At 44.9% G+C, this 19,415-nt stretch overlaps 1 protein-coding gene across 3 annotated transcripts in view; it reads right to left on the reverse strand.

Annotated features, from left to right (window-relative positions):
- Nucleotides 1-19,415, reverse strand: part of ASB11 (ankyrin repeat and SOCS box containing 11) — a gene marked incomplete at its 5' end in the record, with an annotated part of 45,706 nt that overhangs the window by 780 nt on the left and 25,511 nt on the right. For all 3 annotated transcript variants that reach the window (XM_082247836.1, XM_082247834.1, XM_082247835.1), the window contains 3 exons: nt 1,549-1,740; nt 3,145-3,279; nt 9,955-10,105. In XM_082247836.1, the coding sequence (XP_082103962.1) occupies nt 1,549-1,740; nt 3,145-3,279; nt 9,955-10,105 (478 nt within the window). The remainder of the gene's footprint in view (nt 1-1,548; nt 1,741-3,144; nt 3,280-9,954; nt 10,106-19,415) is intronic.

Consider the following 19,415-nt stretch of genomic DNA (forward strand, 5'->3'; position numbering starts at 1 on the left):
ATGCCGTGTCTAGGTGTTTTCCCTAATACAGCATTCGATTCTGAAAATGTCCATTCACTATTGCTTTATGCGGTATTCACCGCATATAGCGAAAATGCTCAGTAAATACCACATAAAAAAGTTAAAGTCAATTCACAAAAGGAAATAAAAAAATAAATGTTTGCAGTAAATAAGTAGTGGACCCGGCATGAGATACTTAAAGCGGAGTTCCGGGCACAAAAACAATATTTTTTTTTTGTGCCCGTCCGCTAGTTCAGCCTAACCTGAAAAGGAATTGGATAGTTAGATTTTTTTTTTTTTAAAACTCACCTTGTAATTGACGATCGTAAATACTCACCTATGACAGCTTCCTCCTCCAGCGCCGAGGCTCTCCCCGTCACTTCCTGCCTCGCAATGATTCCTGGGAGCTAAACGTCATAGCTCCCAGGAATCAATGCGCCGCACCGGCCCCGCTTGTCATTTCCGGGCGACGCCGCATTCCCCTGCTAAACAGCTTCTGGGCATGCCCAGAAGCTGTTTAGGAATGCGGCGCCGCACCGGAAGTGACGAGAGGGGCCGGTGCGGCGCATTCTGGGACACGAAGACGCGGAAGAAGACAGAGAAGAGGACCGCGCCGGCTTCAGCTGCCCACAACCGAGATGGAAACGCTGTGGAAGAAAACTTCTAAGTAAGTATTTCTTCTAAAAGGTAAGTGCGAACCGGGACAGATCAGAGGCTAGCCATTGTGGAATGTGCTAGCCCTGACTGTCCCGGGGGTATGTTCATCCAAAAAACGTTTCTCTGCCCGGAACTCCGCTTTAAGGAACCAGCAGCCGCCGGCATCGTTAACAATCAGTAAACACCATGGTTTTCAAGGTGCGGGTGGCCACCGCGTCTTTAACAACTGATGAATTATCAGCTGTTAGCTGCCGACAGATCAACGTAAAGAAAACAATTGCAGGAATTAAAAAACCAAGGGAAAAACTTTATGCCCCCCCCCCCCCATCCATACCAGGCCCTTCAGGTCTGGTATAGATTTTAAGTGAATCCCCACGGCAAAATGTAAAAAATATATATATATATATATATATATATATATATCTGAGTATGCAGCCTGGCTGGCCAGGAAAGGAGGGGGTGGGAGGGCCTCTTCCCTACAATCCTGCTTGGTGGTTGTGGGGGTCTGCGGGTGGGGGGGGGGGTTATCGAAATCTGGAGGCCCCATTTAACAAGGTGGCCCCCAGATCCCAGTCCACCCATGTGAATAAGTATGGGGTACATTTTACCCCTACTCATTCACCAAAAAAAATGGTAAAAGTATATAAAAAATTGGGGCAGCGGCGGAGCTGTAATCGTGATTTTGGTTCTACACCAGGGGAAATTTTATTTTTTTTAATAAAGGACTTGTCAAAAACCCTTTTTGTGCTTTTATTCACTTTCACCGCTTTTTTGCTGAATGAGTAGGGGTTCTGTGTGTCCCATACTCATTCACATGGGGGACTAGGATCTGGGTGGCCCTTCTGCACTTAATCCAAATCTTAAAGTTTGGTACCATTTTATTATGAATACCTTCTGCGATGAGCAATGTTCTTTCTACTGGACTCCTGGGTGCTGCCAGTTCTATGGGGTATTTTCCTTCCATGTTTTTACTCTTCACATTGGCCCCATAGTCAATAAGCAACTTGACAATCTCTTCACTTGATTTGCGAGCAGCAGCATGAAGAGGTGTATCTAAGAGTTTCCCGCGGCTAACGTCTGCACCTAGACAGGGAATCAAACAGGTTTCATGAATACAACTGTGTTTGCCTAGATATACCCTTTGATAATGGGGCTACCAGGCCAACATCTAGTGTAGGAGTAAGCTGCCCATATGGTCAAATCTTACCAATAATGACATTCAGTATCTTTATCAAATAGGGTTGATTTACTAAGGAAATTGAGACCATTCACTTATATGTGTATGATAACTTTGCAAAGTGAATGTTCAATTAGATAAGTAAATAAGGTTAAACTACATTTGCTTCAATTACCCGATCACGTGCAAGCAAAAATGTGCATATATATATATATATATACACTACTGTTCAAAAGTTTTAGGCAGGCGTAAAAAAATTTAAAATAAGAATGCTTTCAAAAATAGAAGTGTTAATAGTTCATATTTATCAATTAAAAACATTGAAAGTAAAGTAAGAAAGTACTTTTGAAAGTAAGGCCTCATGCACACAGGGCGTTTGAAAAAAACGAGCTGCAAAGCCAGTTCTGACGCCAGGAAAAAGCAGCTGTAAAAATGTGCTTTTAGAAGCGTTTTGCACTGGCGTTTAGCCACGTTTAGCAGCATTAGTGTTTAGCAGCCTTTCTCTGCCCTCTTCTATTTTCCACTCTCAAATCAACTACTACAGCTTAAAAATGCTTGACGTGGCTTAACGCTGTATACAGCATTTAGGTCTCCATGGATTGGACTTATTTTTCCAGCACACCCCACAGATGCTTGATTGGAATGGGATCTGGAGAATTTGGAGGCCGAGTTAATACCTCAATCTCGTTGTGTTCCTCAAATCATTCTTGAACTATTTTTGCAGTGTGGCAGGGTACATTATCCTGCTGAAAGAGGCTACGGCTATCAGAGTACACCGTTTCCATGAAGGGGTATACTTGGTCAGCAAGAATGTTTAGATAGATGATTTGTGTCAAGTAACATCCATATGAATGACAGGACAAAGGTATCCCAGCAGAACATTGCCCAAAGCATCACACTGCCTCTGCCAGCTAGTTTCTTCCCATAGTGCATCCTGGTGCCATCTCTTCCTCAGGTAAGTGATGCACAAGCACTTGGCCATCCACCTGATATGAAGAAAATGATATTTTTTATTGCTCTGTGGTCCAGTTCTAATGCTCATGTATCCATTGTAGGTTCTTTTGACTGTGGACACGGGTCGGGTCAGCAACAAACTGCCATGGCCATTTTTCTGCTTTCAACACATAATTTCAGGGACTAACACCCTTCCCATTGTGTGCACACACATATATATATTAACATGTGACACTGCACTATCAGCATGCAATGATCATCACTGTGACTTCTGCACAACTGTACAGACATCATATAAATATAGGGCAGTGATTGCACTTGCTCACAACTATCCTCATAAATAATCATAGCATTACCCAATTCAAGAAGCTTTCTAGCACAGTCAGCTTTCTGGTGTGCACAGGCTAAATATAGAGGAGTACCGCTGTTCTGTAGTTCTTTATCAATGTCTGCTCCATATGAGATTAACATTTCTGCACATTCACGGTGACCTGGGGACAGAAAAACATAGTAAGCAGAAAATATGAAATATATTGCCTAACAAAATAACATTTATACCCAAAATAAAGCTACTAACATTAACCAACACGTCATGAACAAGAATTTATCGACCAAGATCATCTCCTTCCACAAGCACCTACCAATTACTAAATGTATCTAGAGTAGACATTCCTGTATACTGTACTGTACAAGACATTTCAGTCTGTTCCTAACTTCTTTTAGAGTCCACCATCCTCTAACATTATCTCCAGTAGGATAAAGAGTAATCTTGGCCATACATTATACAATTTTCTTGTACAGTTATCCTTTAGATTTACCAAAATCATATAATTTGAGGTGAAACCCAAACACTGAGTTTGTGTGCAATCGGATAGGCCCTTGAACTACAGGCCCTTGAAGATAAATCTAAAGGAAATTCAATTCGAAAATTGTACAATGTATGGCCAGCTTAGGGTAGCCATAGGCAGACATTCTATTATATGCAGTAGTTCTAATTTGAGCATCACTTGTGATAATTAGGACACCTGTGATCTCTCTCCCCTCGGGCTTAGTGGCTCCAGCCTATCACAGGTTCTCATTATCACACAGATTGTCCGACATACTAATCTAAAAGGCAAAATGGGGCTCACTCCAACCTCTTCTAAATGTGTAAGACCCACCATGGACAGAGTAAATTTCTTTCATACAACAACGGGTTGCAGGAGAGACATTCACTCGGTTTCCCCATCAACACAGACATGGAATCCCTTCGCCAACCCATTGTGTGCTCCTGGCAGGGGTTGCAATAATTACATGTAAAATCCATCAGGCTGGTTGTAGCGATCAACTTAGGTACACTCAGCCTACCCATACATGGTTTGAATCTTGGCCAGTTCCTGCTGAACTGGCCGAGAATCAAACAGTCTATAGCCAGCTTAAGAGTCCAAATACCACCTTGCTTGATCCAAAGCAATGCTATTCTCATCAATCTTTAAAAAAAGTCTGTCCATACTGTCTAAAGTCAGCTCATTCACTTAATTAGTGGTGACAATCTACCCATCTTTTTTAGATCCACTGTATTTTTCTCCCAGTTAGCTAAATAACAGATGCAGTAAAATGGTTATAGCATAATAAAAGTCAAAAATCTCTACATGTAATGCTAGCATTTAGAACACACAGAATTATTCATAATTGATCCCTTAACCTTCACAAGTTGCTTATCTGAAGAATTCAAATTTTTTGTACTGCTTGTATTTATTAGGTCATGTATAGTTTTACACTAATATAGGTCTATTTGGGTCACTAGCCCCTACAACATAGGGATATTGTTTTGTCGTAGCCTGCAACTCTGAAGCCTCTCTAATCCTTTTTAACATGGAGGAACCCTTGAAATAACTTTTAGTTATTAGGACACCCTGAAAACAATTACTTAATCTGCAGATCCTGGTATGGTATATTATTGTAAACAGTAAGATGAAATGCAAAAATACATAAAAGAATAAGGAATTTTGTGTGCTTAGTATACTTGACACCCAGGGCTGCGCTATGCAACTAAATAATTTTCAGCATTTATAATGTAATTAAATAAATACAAATTATAACTAAAAAAGAAATACTGGTAACAGAACTGTTTTTGTTTTTTACCTGTTTTTTGTTTTTTATTGGTTGAGCCAGATGCACTTGTGTCTTTTTTCAACCTGACTAACTATGTAACTATGAAAACAGTAGACTTACTGTTTATGTTACTTTACTGTCATCTACAAATATACTAATGAGCAGGGGTTCCCAAAGATCTAAAAGTTATTTTAAGGGTTTCTTCATGTTAAAAATGTTGAGAAAGGCTGCTCTGTAGGAACCCTTGAGTTCCATGGAATCCAGGTCTACAGTGGCACCATGGACCTGAAAGCAAGGAATATACTAGGCAATACTGCTATTGTACCTGCTTTACTGAGGGTTGTAAGCGTAAGATTTTTCATCATTATTGTAAAAAATTGGATTTTTGACTTACCGTAAAATCCATTTCTCCGATGTTCATTGATGGCTCCTGATATTCTTAACCATTGGGTTACACTGCCCCCTACAGGAGTAGGACACAAGGCAGAAAAAAAGTCTGGCAACTCCTATGGGCTGTCCCAGGGGGTATACTCCCTCTCTTACACAGTTTTGTTACAAGCAATCAGAAGAATTACAGAGGGGTGGGTGCTGTGTCCGTCAATGACCTTCAGAGAAATGGATTTTATGGCAAGTCAAAAATCCCATTTTCTCTTTCGTTCATTGACAGACACAGCTCCCGATCTTCTTAAAAATTGTGACGTCCTAAAGCAGTGTTAAACATGAGGGGTGGGAACGACAAAAAATAAACTCCCAAGGCTTACTATCACCAACCAGGTAAACAGGAGATGAACCAAAACAACTGGAGCTCACCTGAAAAAAAACAATTCAACCTTAAGGAGGAGCAGGTCCTCTAAACAGCAGCCTGCAAAAACCTTGCAGCCAAAGGAAGCATCCGCAAATGCCAACACATCCACTTTATAGAACTTTGTGAAAGTGTGCACAGACGACCAGGTGGCCACCTTGCAAACCTGCGTCACTGACGCCTGATGATGGAAGGCCCAGGAGGCACTGAGCGCCCGAGTAGAATGTGCCTTGACAGGGAAAGGAGGAACCTGATCCTTGATGGAATAGACATGAAACCACCATCGGTTTGATCCATCTGGAAAGGGTCTCAGGGTAGGAAGCAGACAACTCTTTCCAAGGCCCATCCATGACTACAAATGTTGAGTCTGACTTCCTAAAAGACTCTGTAGCTGCCAGGTACACCCTAAGTGCCCGGACTACATCCAAGGCATGCAAAGCAATTTCGTTTGGATGTTTTGGTCTGGAACACAGGGAAGGCAACAGAATTTCTTCATTCAAATGAAAATCAGAGACAACCTGATGAAGTAACAATTGACATAGGCGAAGAACCACCTCATCTCTGGTAACCACCAAGTAAGGTGAACGACAGGATAACGCCGCTAATTCTGACACCCTGCGCACAAAGGTAAAAGCCACCAAAAAAGCCACCTTCTGGGACAGCGTAAGCAGGAGAATCTCCCAAAGATTCTCAAAAGGAGGCTCCTGGAAGACTGAGAGCACCAAATTGAGGTCCAAGGCAGCAACAGAGACCGCACTGGAGGGCTCAAGAGCCTAACTCCCTGAAGAAAAGTATGCACCAGGGAGTATGTGGCCAGGGGCCATTGAAAGAACACCGCTAAGGCCGACACCTGACCCTTGATAGTACTCTAGGCCAGTTTATGCTCAAGGAAGGGCAAGATCCGAGCCACCGAAAAAGAGAGAGTATGAACTCCAAGAGACTCACAGCACGCAATGTACGTCTTCCACATACTATGGTAGATCTTCCTAGAAGTAGATTTCCTAGATTTTAACAGTCTTGGAATCGCTGACTCAGATAAAACCTCTATTCATCAGCGCCTGGAGTTCAACAGCCAAGCCATCAAAGCCAGCGACTGTAAAGAGGATGGAAGATTGGTCCCTAGGACAGTAGATCCTCCCTAAGAGGAAGCTTCCAATGAACGTCAGCGACCAGCCGCACCAGATCGGTGTACCAAGTCCAGCGAGGCTAGTCTGGGGCCACTAAGATGACCGGAATCTCTTCTGTCTCGATCCTGCTTAGAAGTCTTGGCAGAAACTTGAGGAGGGAAGGCGTAAATAAGACGATACTGACCCCACGGGGCCACCAGCGCATCTGTGGCATCCGCCAGAAGACCCCGTGATTGAGCCACAAACCTCTGCACCTTTCTGTTGAGCTGAGACACCAACAGATCCACCTCGGGGATGCCCCACCGGAGACACAACTGATGAAACACCCCTGGATGAAGGGACCACTCCCCTTGGTCCAACACCTGACAACTGAGATAATCCACCTACCAGTTTTCCACCCCGGGAATGTGTACGGCGGAGAGGGCTGGAACTAACCATTCTGCCCACCTTATAATGTCGGCTACCAACAGAGCCGCCAGGTCACTTCTTGTGCCCCCTTGGTGATTGTCATAAGCTACGGCCATAGCATTGTCCAATTGAAGGATTTGCCCAGCTGAATCGCCGAAGAACAAAGCCACCATATCAGGGACTCTTTCGATCCCTGGCTCAGCGGGATCTGATTGTCCAGAGACTGCGGAGTCTTATCCCATTTTGTCGGAATCTCCCTTTGCAGGGACCTCGTATGGAACTGTGCAAATAGAACCGCCTCGAAGGTAGACACCATCAGGCCCAGCACCCGCAGGTGAGTCCGGAGGAATGACCATCTGCTGGACAGCATGAGGTGAATTGCAGCCTGCAATTTCTGTAGCTTGTCCAGAGGAAGGAGCACTCTGGCTAAAGCCAAGTCCAAAGTCAGACCCGGACAGTCCAGCTTTGTGGATGGAACCAGAGCAGACTTCTGAAAATTCAGAATCCAGCCGAACTCCCTCAGAGTTCATATGGTGATTTCCAGGATTTCCACCAGAGCAGTAGGAGACTCTGCTCACAGAAGGAGGTCGTCTAAGTAGCCCAGTACAGTGATCCCCCGTTGGCGTAACAACGCTCGCATCGGGGCTAACACTTTTGTGAAGACACGAGGAGTGGAGGCGAGACCAAAGGGTAACACCACAAACTGATAATGTTCCTCTCCCATGGCAAATTGGGGGAAGCGCTGGTGACCGGCACATATTGGAATGTGAAGGTAAGTATCCTTGATGTCAATAGAGGCAAGAAAATCCCCTTGTTGCAGGGATGCCACCACCATGCGAATGGACTCCATCCTGAACTTCTGCACCCGCACAAGGCAATTTAGCGCCTTGAGGTCCAGGATTGGGCGCACCTTGCCTTCCTTCCTGGGAAATGTAAACATGTTTGAGTAAAAGATTACACTAGCAGCGCTGATAAATCGTATGTAGATACACAAATCACATACGTAAAGTTAAGATACATTAAATCATGTGAACAAAAAAAGAGAAAGGAAGAATGCAGTCCTTGGTGCAGATACTGATAGAAAAGTGATGACACCAAATACCGAATCTTCATGCAAACACTCCGAACAGGAAATTCTGATATTCCAATGGTCTTCCACCACAGTCAAACATGTGACATATAGGTTGCCTCCACCTCACCGCTGTGCACACCCCATGGCAGTAAACACTTCCCAGAGGCAGCCTGAATATACAGCTGTAGAGGTAACAGCTTCCTCAAAGCATCAGAATTCCCCAGAGTGGCAAAACTCCTCTCATCAATGAAATGAAGGATCCAAGAGACTCAAACTCAGCATTCAGTATATATCCCTTGAGATCCCATAAACTGTCCCCGGGCAGTTTTTAGACAATCCAAAGTAGGCAGCTAAAGGTTTTGGCTTTTTTTCCTTTTGTTTTCGACAGCGTTCCACTGCATCCGCTGCAACCCCTGAGAGTCCAGCTGCCACTGTCCAGTTTAAAGGATATGTTTAGTGGTTTTGTATATATTCTTTCCTTTCCTAATATTGTCAGAACTTTTGTTATTCTGAGGAAATCATGAAGTCCTCAGCAGAGAGGGAGAAGACCCCACCAAACTCACCACCCAGCAGAAACTGGCACCTCCAGCCACCAGGATAGCCTACACTCCACGTGCGATCAGGAAGTGAAAGGATCCAGGAGTCAGCACCAGGGGATGGGGAGGGGTTCCCACCGCCAAAATCGCCACCCACAGGGCTCCACATCATGGCCATCCTATTTTCAATGGCAAACCACCGCAAAATGGCCACCAGACTACACAAGCATGGCTGCCGTGCATTGAGCACACAGGCAACAACAAAATGGCGGCAGCACGAGGCCCCCCCCCCCACAAAACCGATCATCCTGTAGCCGCCAACGCAACCCCCGGCCACCATCGCCAGCATAGCGCCCTGCCCCCACTCCAGGAGGTGGACGAGAACACCCACACAGCCCCAGCATAAGTGGAGGGGGTAGGATGGGGGGAACAGATTGAAGGGGGGTGTTTGACAGGAAGGAGCAGAATCCGGGGGTCTGACCGTCCCAAGGACTTCCACCCCAAAACCCTCCAGGGGAAGAGGGGGGAAAGCTACTCACTATACCAGGAACCAAATGGACACCGTTTTAGACAGAGCCCCTTGCCATCAAAATGGGGGGCTGTCAGCCAGCAGAACGCTGAGACCCAGTCGTATGTGACCTCGCGAGGCATTTAATTCGCAGGCCAGCCCCTGTCTAGGGGGGCTATGTCGTGGCCAACCTAGCGCAGAGCTGAGGTCTGCGCACTTGCTGGCCAAACTGGGGTGACCAGTGGATCTAGATTATCCAGTCCATTGCCCAGTCCGGCAGTTGATTTTAGATCTCACCGGAGCTGTGTCTGTCAATGAATGAAAGAGAAATTACTTTTTTGGGACCGGGTTACTAATACAACAATGGTAAAAAAGGGTGAAGTACTGTGCGTAGCAGGATTTGTATGAATGCTTTTACTTTGCCTTGGTAACCCTATAATACTAACATTAGGCTAATGTGGACCACAACTGTTGATCTTTAGAATACAACTGGAGACTTAACACTTATAGGTCAACCTTATTTGAAATTTTATTTTAAATATCAGTTCATAATTTTCTATTTGTGAAGGAAATGGACATTGCCTTGCACTTTAATATATGTGACAGTTAAACATGTTACCTCTTATGACTGCTTCATGAAGAGGAGAAGCCAGCTGAGTTTCTAGCTCTGGGTTAGCACCATAATCCAATAGCATACTGACACAAGCAACGCTCCCACTCCTACATGCATTATATAGAGGAGTAATTCCATCCACTGTCACCACATTGACCTAGGCAGAAGATTATAAATAGTCAGGGTCATATATAATTCTATGGGAGGAAATTACAAAGAAGTGACGCAGGCACCATGTTTTCATCACACTTCTACAAATAAAAATGGAGTGGACATTCCTCCAAATTAATAAAAAGGATGCAAGCCCCTTTGTTCATTAGGAGCAATCAGTTCTCTGGTCTGCCATGTTTGTGACAGACAGCACAAAGAACATGAGTGCACAAGATGCTTACTCTGATTTCTCTGCCATGCTACCTCCCTGCTCAGAATAGAGCAGGAGGCAGGAGGAGGGTTATTAACCCTGCAGGCTTTGCTTGTGTAGTGTAATCACTGCACGAGCAGAGAGAGGGATGTCAGTTGTATGCTCACATTCCTATTGGCAGGGTGCCTGGCTTGAATCTGTGGTAGTTTATTATATTGAAAACTGCCGCATTCCCTCTATTAATAAGGGGTAGGACTAGCGTCTATCTCACTCTGAAATAAAAACGTGCACAGGTGGCTCTAATAGGCCTGAAACAGATCTATCCGCTTAGTTAATGTGGCACACATCACTTCTGATCATTATAATGGTGCAGAAAGCTTAGTTAATTCCAATTCATGTCTGTCTTTTATCAACTTCTAAGGTGGGACATGACAATGATAGTACAAACCATAAGCAACTGTGATAGATATTAAATACACACTTTTGCCCTTACGCCTTTAGCAGCTAATTAGCTACTCCTTTTCATTTAATATTATACCCCTCCGTTTCAAGGGCATACGGTGTTACTATGGACAAACCAGACAATTCTAATTTCTGAGAATTTCATGCATCAGACACATAATCATGGTGCAAGCATGTTTTTTCTTTTTTTTTTTTTTTTTTTGTGGCGTTGGCATATATCTCTGCTGACAAGGGGAAAACAGACTATGAAATGAGCGATTCGAACCGGACTGATATGCCTTCTTCCGCAATGTGAGTCCCCAGAGGACACTTTAAAGCCTGTACATGTCCCATAGGTAGAATTAGAGGTGTAACAAAGGGCTTTTCCTCAAAACTGTATATATTAAGTTCCTGAAGTCGCTCTCGATATGTTTTATTCTCCAGACTATCACTATTTTTGTTACCCATCTCTGGACTCGTTCTATATTATTATCTTTTTGTAAGTGAGGTCTCCAGAACTGGACACAGTATTCTAAATGAGGTCTAACTAAAGATTTACATAGGGAAATCAGGACCTCATTCCTCCTGCTGGTGACCCCTCTAGTGATGCATCCTAGAATTCTTTTCACTTTTCCCACTGACTGGCCACACGGTATGATTACTTTGCAATCATCTGAAATAAGTACTTACAAATCTTTTTCCTCTGTAGTGCTGACCAACACTGTATTGCCAATATTGTTCTCTCAAGGTATTCTTTTTCCCTAGGTGCATTATTTTACATTTAGAAACATTAAACTGCTTTGACCAATCTTCCAGCAATGCAAAAGCATGTTCCATGTTACAGACACCTCAAGCATCAGCAAAAAGACATACCTTGCCCAACAAACCTTTAGTTATAGAACTGACATATAGATTAAATAGAACTGGACCCAGTACAGAGCCTTGTGGTACACCACTAATGACTGGTCTCTGTTCTGAGTGAAATCCATTTACAATCAAATCTAAATTCTTTTAGACAACTGCATATCCATTGAACCACCCTAGCTTGAACAACTTTTGTATTAGATCATTATGTGGAACTGTATCAAATGCCTTGCTGAAATCAAGATAAGTTATGTCCACAGTACAACGTGGCCTGGTCCAAAACATTGGTAATAAAGTAAAAAATCTGGTTAGTCTGACATGATCTGCCTTTAGTAAAGCCATGCTGCTTTGGGTCCAGCAAGTTTTTTTTTTTTTTTTTTTTTTTTTTTATCAAAAGGAGGTTTATTGAAAAAAAAAAAAAAAACCACAGTACTGCACAAAGAAACAACGCAAATAAAATATTGCCAAGACAGTTCCACAGAGATAATAGGCAGTCACAGAAATTTCTGTATATATCCATGAATAAACAAAGGGCTGAGAAGAGTGGACTACCATGTCTGCATATATATGGGTCCAGCAAATTGTGTATTTTTAAGTAAACCATGATCCTCCTTTTCAGGAGTGATTCCGTTAACTTAAATACAACTGATGTTAAAGTGGTTGTAAAGGCAGAAGTTTTTTTTTATCTTAATGCATACTATGCATTAAGATAAAAAGCCTTCTGTGTGCAGCAGCCCTCCTCAGCCCCTCTTATACCTACCTGAGGTCCATCTAGATCCAGAGATGTTGCACGAGAGACTCGGCTGAAAGGGAGCAGGCTGCGACTCTGTGTCTGAATGGACACAGGGAGCTGCGGCGCGGTTTGGATGCCCCCATAGCAAGCTGCTTGCTGTGGAGGCACTCAACAGGAGGGAGGGGCCAGGAGCACAGAAGAGAGACCCGAGAAGAGGAGGATCTGGGCAAAACCACTGCACAGAGCAGGTAAGTATGACATGTTTGTTATTTTTAATGAAAAAAAAAAAAAAAAAGAGAGACTTTAGTATTACTTTAAACTCACTGGCCTGTATTTGCCAGCTTCTACCTTGATGCACTACTTGTGGATAGGTACAATATTAACTGTCCACCAATCTTGGTGAACTTCTGTTAGAAGAGATTGATTAAAAAGATCCTTTAATGGTCCAACAACTATACCTCAGCGTTCTCTTAGAACTCTGGGATGAATACCATCAGGGCCTTTGCTTTATTAAGCTTTAACTGAGCCAGTTCCTCTGTCTCCAGAAATCCCAAAAATGAACCATCATTACTAGAGCCAATACACATGCCCAACTTTTTATTGTTAGTATCATTTATTTCTGAGAAGAATTTCTATCACTAATGTACTTAAAAAGGTTTTATCTCCTTTCTTAATAGATTTAGCATTTTTCTCCCCTTTCTGTGCTTTGGCAGTACTGATAATGTGTTTGGCCTCTTTTTGTCTATTTTTATACTTTTCTCTGTCAGCTAAAACTTCTCTTTCTTTGAATCTTCTATATGCCGATTTCTTTCTTCAGTATTATCCTACTTACCTCTTTAGTGAACCATATTGTTTTTTTTTTTCCTGACAGAACTCCATGGCAGCACACGTATGGGTAGGCTCCGCCTCCTCTCCTACCCTATAGGACCCCACTCCCATAAATTTTTGCTCCAAGCCAGGAGCCGTGTTCCTTTTTTGTCCTCCTTCCGCAAGAGAAGTCTTACCTTATAGGATGCGTTTTCTTACATACCTGGTGGCGTGTGGCTTTCCTGGATGATGCCTTTTCTACCTTAGTCCAGCAATCTCAGTACTACTGGGTGGACCCGGGCAATTTGAAATGATGCCGGAAGATGCCATAAATCCTGAATGAGAGGTGGGCTGCATCGCTTGGCCAAACGTCCTTGCTACTAGCGGGAGGCCCTTATGCCCTGACGCACACGCTAGTCTCCGGTTGAGGAGCGTTCCAGGTCCTTCTGTCGGTATTGGTGGTAATGTATTGCTTACTTTATATTTTTTATCGTTTTGCTTCCTGGTTAGTATGGCGGCTGGAGCGCTCCTGCGTTCCAGGCCGTCGCTCTCGGCTCCTCCCCCCGCCTCCTGATTCCCAGTTGGGTGTTCATTGTGAGGCTTGGTTCCTAAGTGGTCTGCGCATGAGCGCACGCTACTTCCAGTCCTCCATGACGCGGTGGCGTCGGGGGGGGCGTGGCTTTACGGCTCCCGGGTAATTTAAACAGCTGATGGAGCTGTCATTCTTGGGATGTCTGTGGGCTTTTGCGGCGGCCTCCCCACGCTGTGTCTCTGCCTGTGTTTGGTAAGTCCTGTGCTGGGTCAGTCCTGCTTGAATGGGGGAGGGGAAAGGCGGCTATGGGAAGGTGAGATTGAGTTCTTACATCCTTCCTATTGCAGGTTATCTCGCTGTGATTTGCAATGGATGCCTCACCGCCCCCCGGTGGCCAGTCCCTGCGCAACAGGTGAGCTTTAGCTTTTAACTCTCGCTTGTCTGCCAGCTGGCTTACTGTAGCCTGAGCTTTTCTTTCCTTGTTTTCAGCCCTTTTAGGTCTGACCAACGTCCTGCATCGGGATCAAAGGACAGATCACCTTCAGGCCATCACCATGCATCATCCAAATCCAGGCACCATAGATCCAGGTCTAGGTCTAGACGCCATGATGATTGTCCAAGCCGGTCTTCCCGCCATGCTGACCGCCCCGCACACAAATCTTGCTGGGGTTGTAGGGCTGTAGTCCCTGAGGATAGATCCTTGTGTGATGCCTGCTATTCTCGGGCAATCAAGGAAAAACAAGTCCCAGATCCACCAGTGGAAACCCTGGTCAGGCGGATCGTGCAAGAATCCTTAAGGGATTGGGATCCCAACCGGCTGTCTGGTCATACAACTGATACTCCAGTTCTCCCTCAGAGGGAAGACGTAGAGCCAGGCACTTCCCAGCCGAGTCGCTTCTCGGATTCCTCTGAAAGTGAGGATGACCTAAGTTCAGGCTTTGATTTTGCCATGATTTCTCCGCTAGTGAGAGCGGTAAAAGAGGCGTTAAAATGGGAAGAGCCAGCAGATTCCCCAGCAAAACAGAAAAAATACTTTAAACACCTCAAGAAAGAACGGGATCATTTCCCTTTTCTGAGTGAGCTGGGGGAAATCATTACAGACGAATGGCATGGAGTTGAAAGGAAGAATTCCTTATCGTCCAAATTTTCCAGGTTATATCCTTTTAAGACCGACAAAGTGAAGCATCTTGATTCTGCACCTACAATAGACGCAGCCTTGATGAGGCTAGTCAAACACGTTACCCTACCTTTGGAAGATTCCGTCTCATTTAAAGATGGTCTGGATAGACGAATTGATACGGATCTCAAAAAGATCTATCTGTTAGCTGGTATGACCTGCAAACCAGCCCTAGCCCTAGCAGCCACATCCAAAGCTATGGAGGCTTGGGTAGATAACGTGGAGACCACACTGCAAGGTGTCTCAGAGGAAGCAGCCAGAAGCTCGGCTGTGTATGAACTAAGGTTGGCAACGGCCTTTTTGGGAGAGGCTTCCATTGATATCATTCGCCTGGTGGCGCGGGTCATGCTCTCTTCTGTCACGGCCAAACGTGCTTTATGGTTACGTCCCTGGCTGGCCGATCCTGCTTCCAAACAGGCCTGGTGCAGGATTCCGTTTGAGGGTGCGTCCCTTTTTGGCAACAAACTGGACAGTGCCATTACCCGTGCCACTGGTGGTAAATCAGGTTTCCTCCCTCAGGATCGCCGTTTGCTTGACCGCAGAAGATTCCAGCACAAACCAAGTTCGGATCGATCCAGAGAAGCTCGCTCTTACAGGCCTGGACGTGAGAATTGGAAAAGATCTCAACCTACAGGTCAGAAGTTCAACAAGGGAACACCTTCTAGTGGTCGGGAGACCACAAAGTCTTTTTGATATCAGGCCTGCTCAAGCGTTGCGAGTAGGCGCTCGTCTACGTCAGTTTGCGCACGTTTGGGCAGCCTCGATTACGGACCAGTGGACCGTCAAGACTGTGTCTCATGGTCACGTTTGGTCTTTCGAAGAAACTCCAATTCTGCGGTTCATCCCTACGTCTCTACCTCGCGTGGAAGAAAAGAAGTCAATTCTTCTGTCATACGTAGATTCCCTGATCTCTCAAGGTGCTGTCATCCCAGTTCCGGCCGAAGAAAGGTTTCAAGGCCTTTATTCACCTCTATTCATGGTGCTAAAGAAAAACGGTTCTTGGAGACCGGTCATAGACCTGACTCATCTGAACTCTTTCATAAAGAAAGAGAGGTTCAGGATGGAGACACTCTTCACTATCCACCAAGTGGTGCAACCAGAAGATTGGATGATCTCCATAGATCTAAAAGATGCCTATTTCCATGTCCCAGTGGCAGCAGAACTACAAAAGTTTCTTCGCTTTGCCGTGGGTCAAGTGCATCTCCAGTTTACCTGTCTCCCTTTCGGGCTTACCACCTCACCTCGAGTCTTTTCAAAGATCTTACTGGCTATTGTAGCTCTGATCAGATCGAAAGGGATCCGACTGTTTCACTACTTAGACTATCTGCTTCTTCTTTCTCAAGACCAAGCACAGATTCTGCAACACAGATCTCAGGTAATCTCCACCCTTCAAGAATTCGGGTGGCTCTTGAATCTGGAGAAAAGCCATCTGGATCCGACAAAATCCTTGATCTTCCTGGGGGCACTCTTCAACACCTCCAGAGGCACCATCTCTCTTCCAGTGGAGAAGATTCCGGTGATCCGCAGCAGAATACAACCGGCAATGTCAACCCCTTATCTTCGGGCATCACAGTGTCTGAAAATAATAGGGACCATGGTCTCCACGGCCCCCATGGTCAAGTGGGCACAGTGGAGGATGAGGCCCTTCCAAATCGGTTTCCTCCGCCAATGGAGCTCCGGGAATCCAGACACTCCTGTACGGATAACATCCTCTATGAGGGCGAGTCTGTCTTGGTGGCTACAACGGGAAAATCTCCTGAATTGTCATTCGATCGTTCCCGTTCCTTGGATCGTTGTGACATCGGATGCCAGCCAGACGGGCTGGGGTGCACACTGCCTGTCAGAGGTGGCCCAGGGCAGGTGGGACTTTCCCACCCTCGGGTTGGTCTCAAATGTCCTGGAGCTTCGGGCAGCTTTTCGTGCCATCATGGTTTTCCGTCACTTGGTGAAAGGGTCCTCAGTCCTCCTACGGCTAGACAATACGACGGCGGTCGCATATATATCAAGAGGCAAGGGGGCACCCGCAGTTCCTCCCTTCTGGAAGAAGTGAAACCGATTATGGCATGGGCCCAACGGAATCTTTCCAATCTATCAGCTGCTTATCTTCCAGGAGTCCAGAACGTTCAGGCAGATTTTCTGTCAAGAACCAATCTAGACAACAACGAATGGTCTCTTCATCCAGAAACCTTCAAGTGGGTCATCTCTCTGGGGATTCTTCCGGAGGTAGACCTGTTTGCCTCTCCAAACAATGCCAAACTGACGAAATTCTACTCGAGATGGCGTTACCCCCAAGCCTACGGGGTAGATGCTCTGACGGACCACTGGAAGTTCCACAAAGCATATGCTTTTCCCCCGGTCCCAGTGATATTCAAGTTCCTGCAGAGACTCAGGAGAGAGAGGGTAGAAGTCATAGCAATTCTTCCGTTTTGGCCAAGGAGGCCCTGGTTTCCTCTGCTGCTCCAACTGAGCTTTCGGGATCCTGTTCCCCTGCCATTCAGGCCGGACCTTCTATCTCAGGGTCCAGTGCTGCATCCATGTCCAGCGCAGTTACATCTCATGGCATGGTCCTTGAGAGGGAAAGACTAAAAGCTCTTGGCTGTCCAAGTGCGGCAATGTCCACAATGATGAGTGCCAGGAGACCGGGCACCAACAAAGTCTACGAGAGGATCTGGTCTAAGTTTGAGGATTACATGTCTAATGAGTCCGATTCCATCACTAATCCTAAGATCCATCACATTCTGGGGTTCCTCCAGACAGGCTTAGACCTATCTCTGGCTGTTGGCTCTCTCAGAGTACAGATCTCAGCAATCTCTGCCTTCACGGGGACCTCATGGGCAAAACATCCTCTGGTCCGGCAGTTTTTCAGAGGTGCGTCAAGAATGAGACCTCCCAGGAAACCCAGGTTCCCCAAATGGGACCTTCCACTAGTCCTTGAGTTTCTCTCAGCAACAGTTTTGGAACATGGAGATTCCTTCTTCCTTAAGAATCTGTCTATGAAGACGGCCTTTTTAGTAGCCATCACATCGGCTAAACGTGTCTCTGAAATTAGTGACCTGGGTTGCAAAGAACCTTTTCTGACATTTTTTCCTGATCGGGTCGTCCTGGTCCCTATGCTAGGGTCCAATCCGAAGGTAAATTCAGTTTTTCATGTCAACCAAGAGATTGTTTTACCTACATTCAAGTCTCAAGATGACCAGAATACCCATCCGTTGGATGTGGGCGAAGTCCTTCAAACATACTTGAAGTTCACAGCTTCCTTTCGCAAGTCAGACTATCTATTTGTTCTCTTTTATGGAAAGAACAGAGGCAAGAGGGCTTCTTCCAGAACAATTTCTAGCTGGATAGTTCAGACCATCCAGTGGGCATATAGAGCCAAGGGACTGGCTCCTCCGGAAGTGGTGACGGCTCATTCCACCAGAGGGATTTCTACGTCTTGGGCGGCTTCCCTTCATGTTGCACCAGATGTCATTTGCAGAGCGGCCTCATGGTCCTCAATTAACACTTTCATGTCACATTATTGTGTTGAACCTGCTTCTTTATCCTCAGTTGATTTTGGTTTAAAAATGTTGTCTGTTGACGGTGCAAATTAAACCTATTTCTGTTTGACCAGCAGTTGCCCACCCGGGTGTGTATGGCTAGTTATTTCCCATACGTGTGCTGCCATGGAGTCTGTCAGGAAAATGGAAAATTTATATCAATACTTACCGTAATTTTCCTTTCCTGATAGAACTCCATGGCAGCAGGAGTTCCCTCCCATCTGCTGGAGTAGTCTATATATGGAACACGGCTCCTGGCTTGGAGCAAAAATTTATGGGAGTGGGGTCCTATAGGGTAGGAGAGGAGGCGGAGCCTACCCATACGTGTGCTGCCATGGAGTTCTATCAGGAAAGGAAAATTACGGTAAGTATTGATATAAATTTTCCATTTTTCTTCAGTTTTTTTTCTCACTATCTTGCCTGGCATATAATCTAGTTGCCTCTGAGATGGTAGACTTTACCAGTGCCCACTGATTACTTACTCCTGTTTTTTTACTCCAACCTTTAATTCACCTTTTAGAAATTTGTCCATGTTAGCAAAATGTGTCTTTTTGAAATCTAAAGCTTTTGTTTTGTATATGATTTTCAGTTCTTGTTTTAATATCATACCAAAGACATTAGTGATCACCAGAACCCAATTTTTCCCACCTCAACATCAGACCACTGATTCTCATTTGTCAGTACTAGGTCTAGAATATGACCACCTTGGGTTGGGCTTTTTACTAACTGTTTTAGAGAAACCTCATTCACTGCTTCCATTAAATCCTTGCTCCTGCTTGTAATAGCAGTTTGAGAATTTCAGTTAATGTCAGGCATGTTGAAGTCACCCATAATCAAAGAGATATCTGATCAATCGACAAGTTATCATAATCTTCAGTCTGTCCTGGGGTTCTTTATACTACACCAGTTCTAAGGGGAGACCCCTCTCTGGTTGGAAGGCAGACCCAGAGGGTTTCAAATATTTCATTCATTTTTTTTAAAATTAATGTTAGCGTTATGCTATTTTTGACATACAT

The sequence above is a fragment of the Pelophylax lessonae genome (genome assembly GCF_965119305.1).
Source record: "Pelophylax lessonae genome assembly, chromosome: 2".
Taxonomy (NCBI): Eukaryota; Metazoa; Chordata; class Amphibia; order Anura; family Ranidae; genus Pelophylax; species Pelophylax lessonae.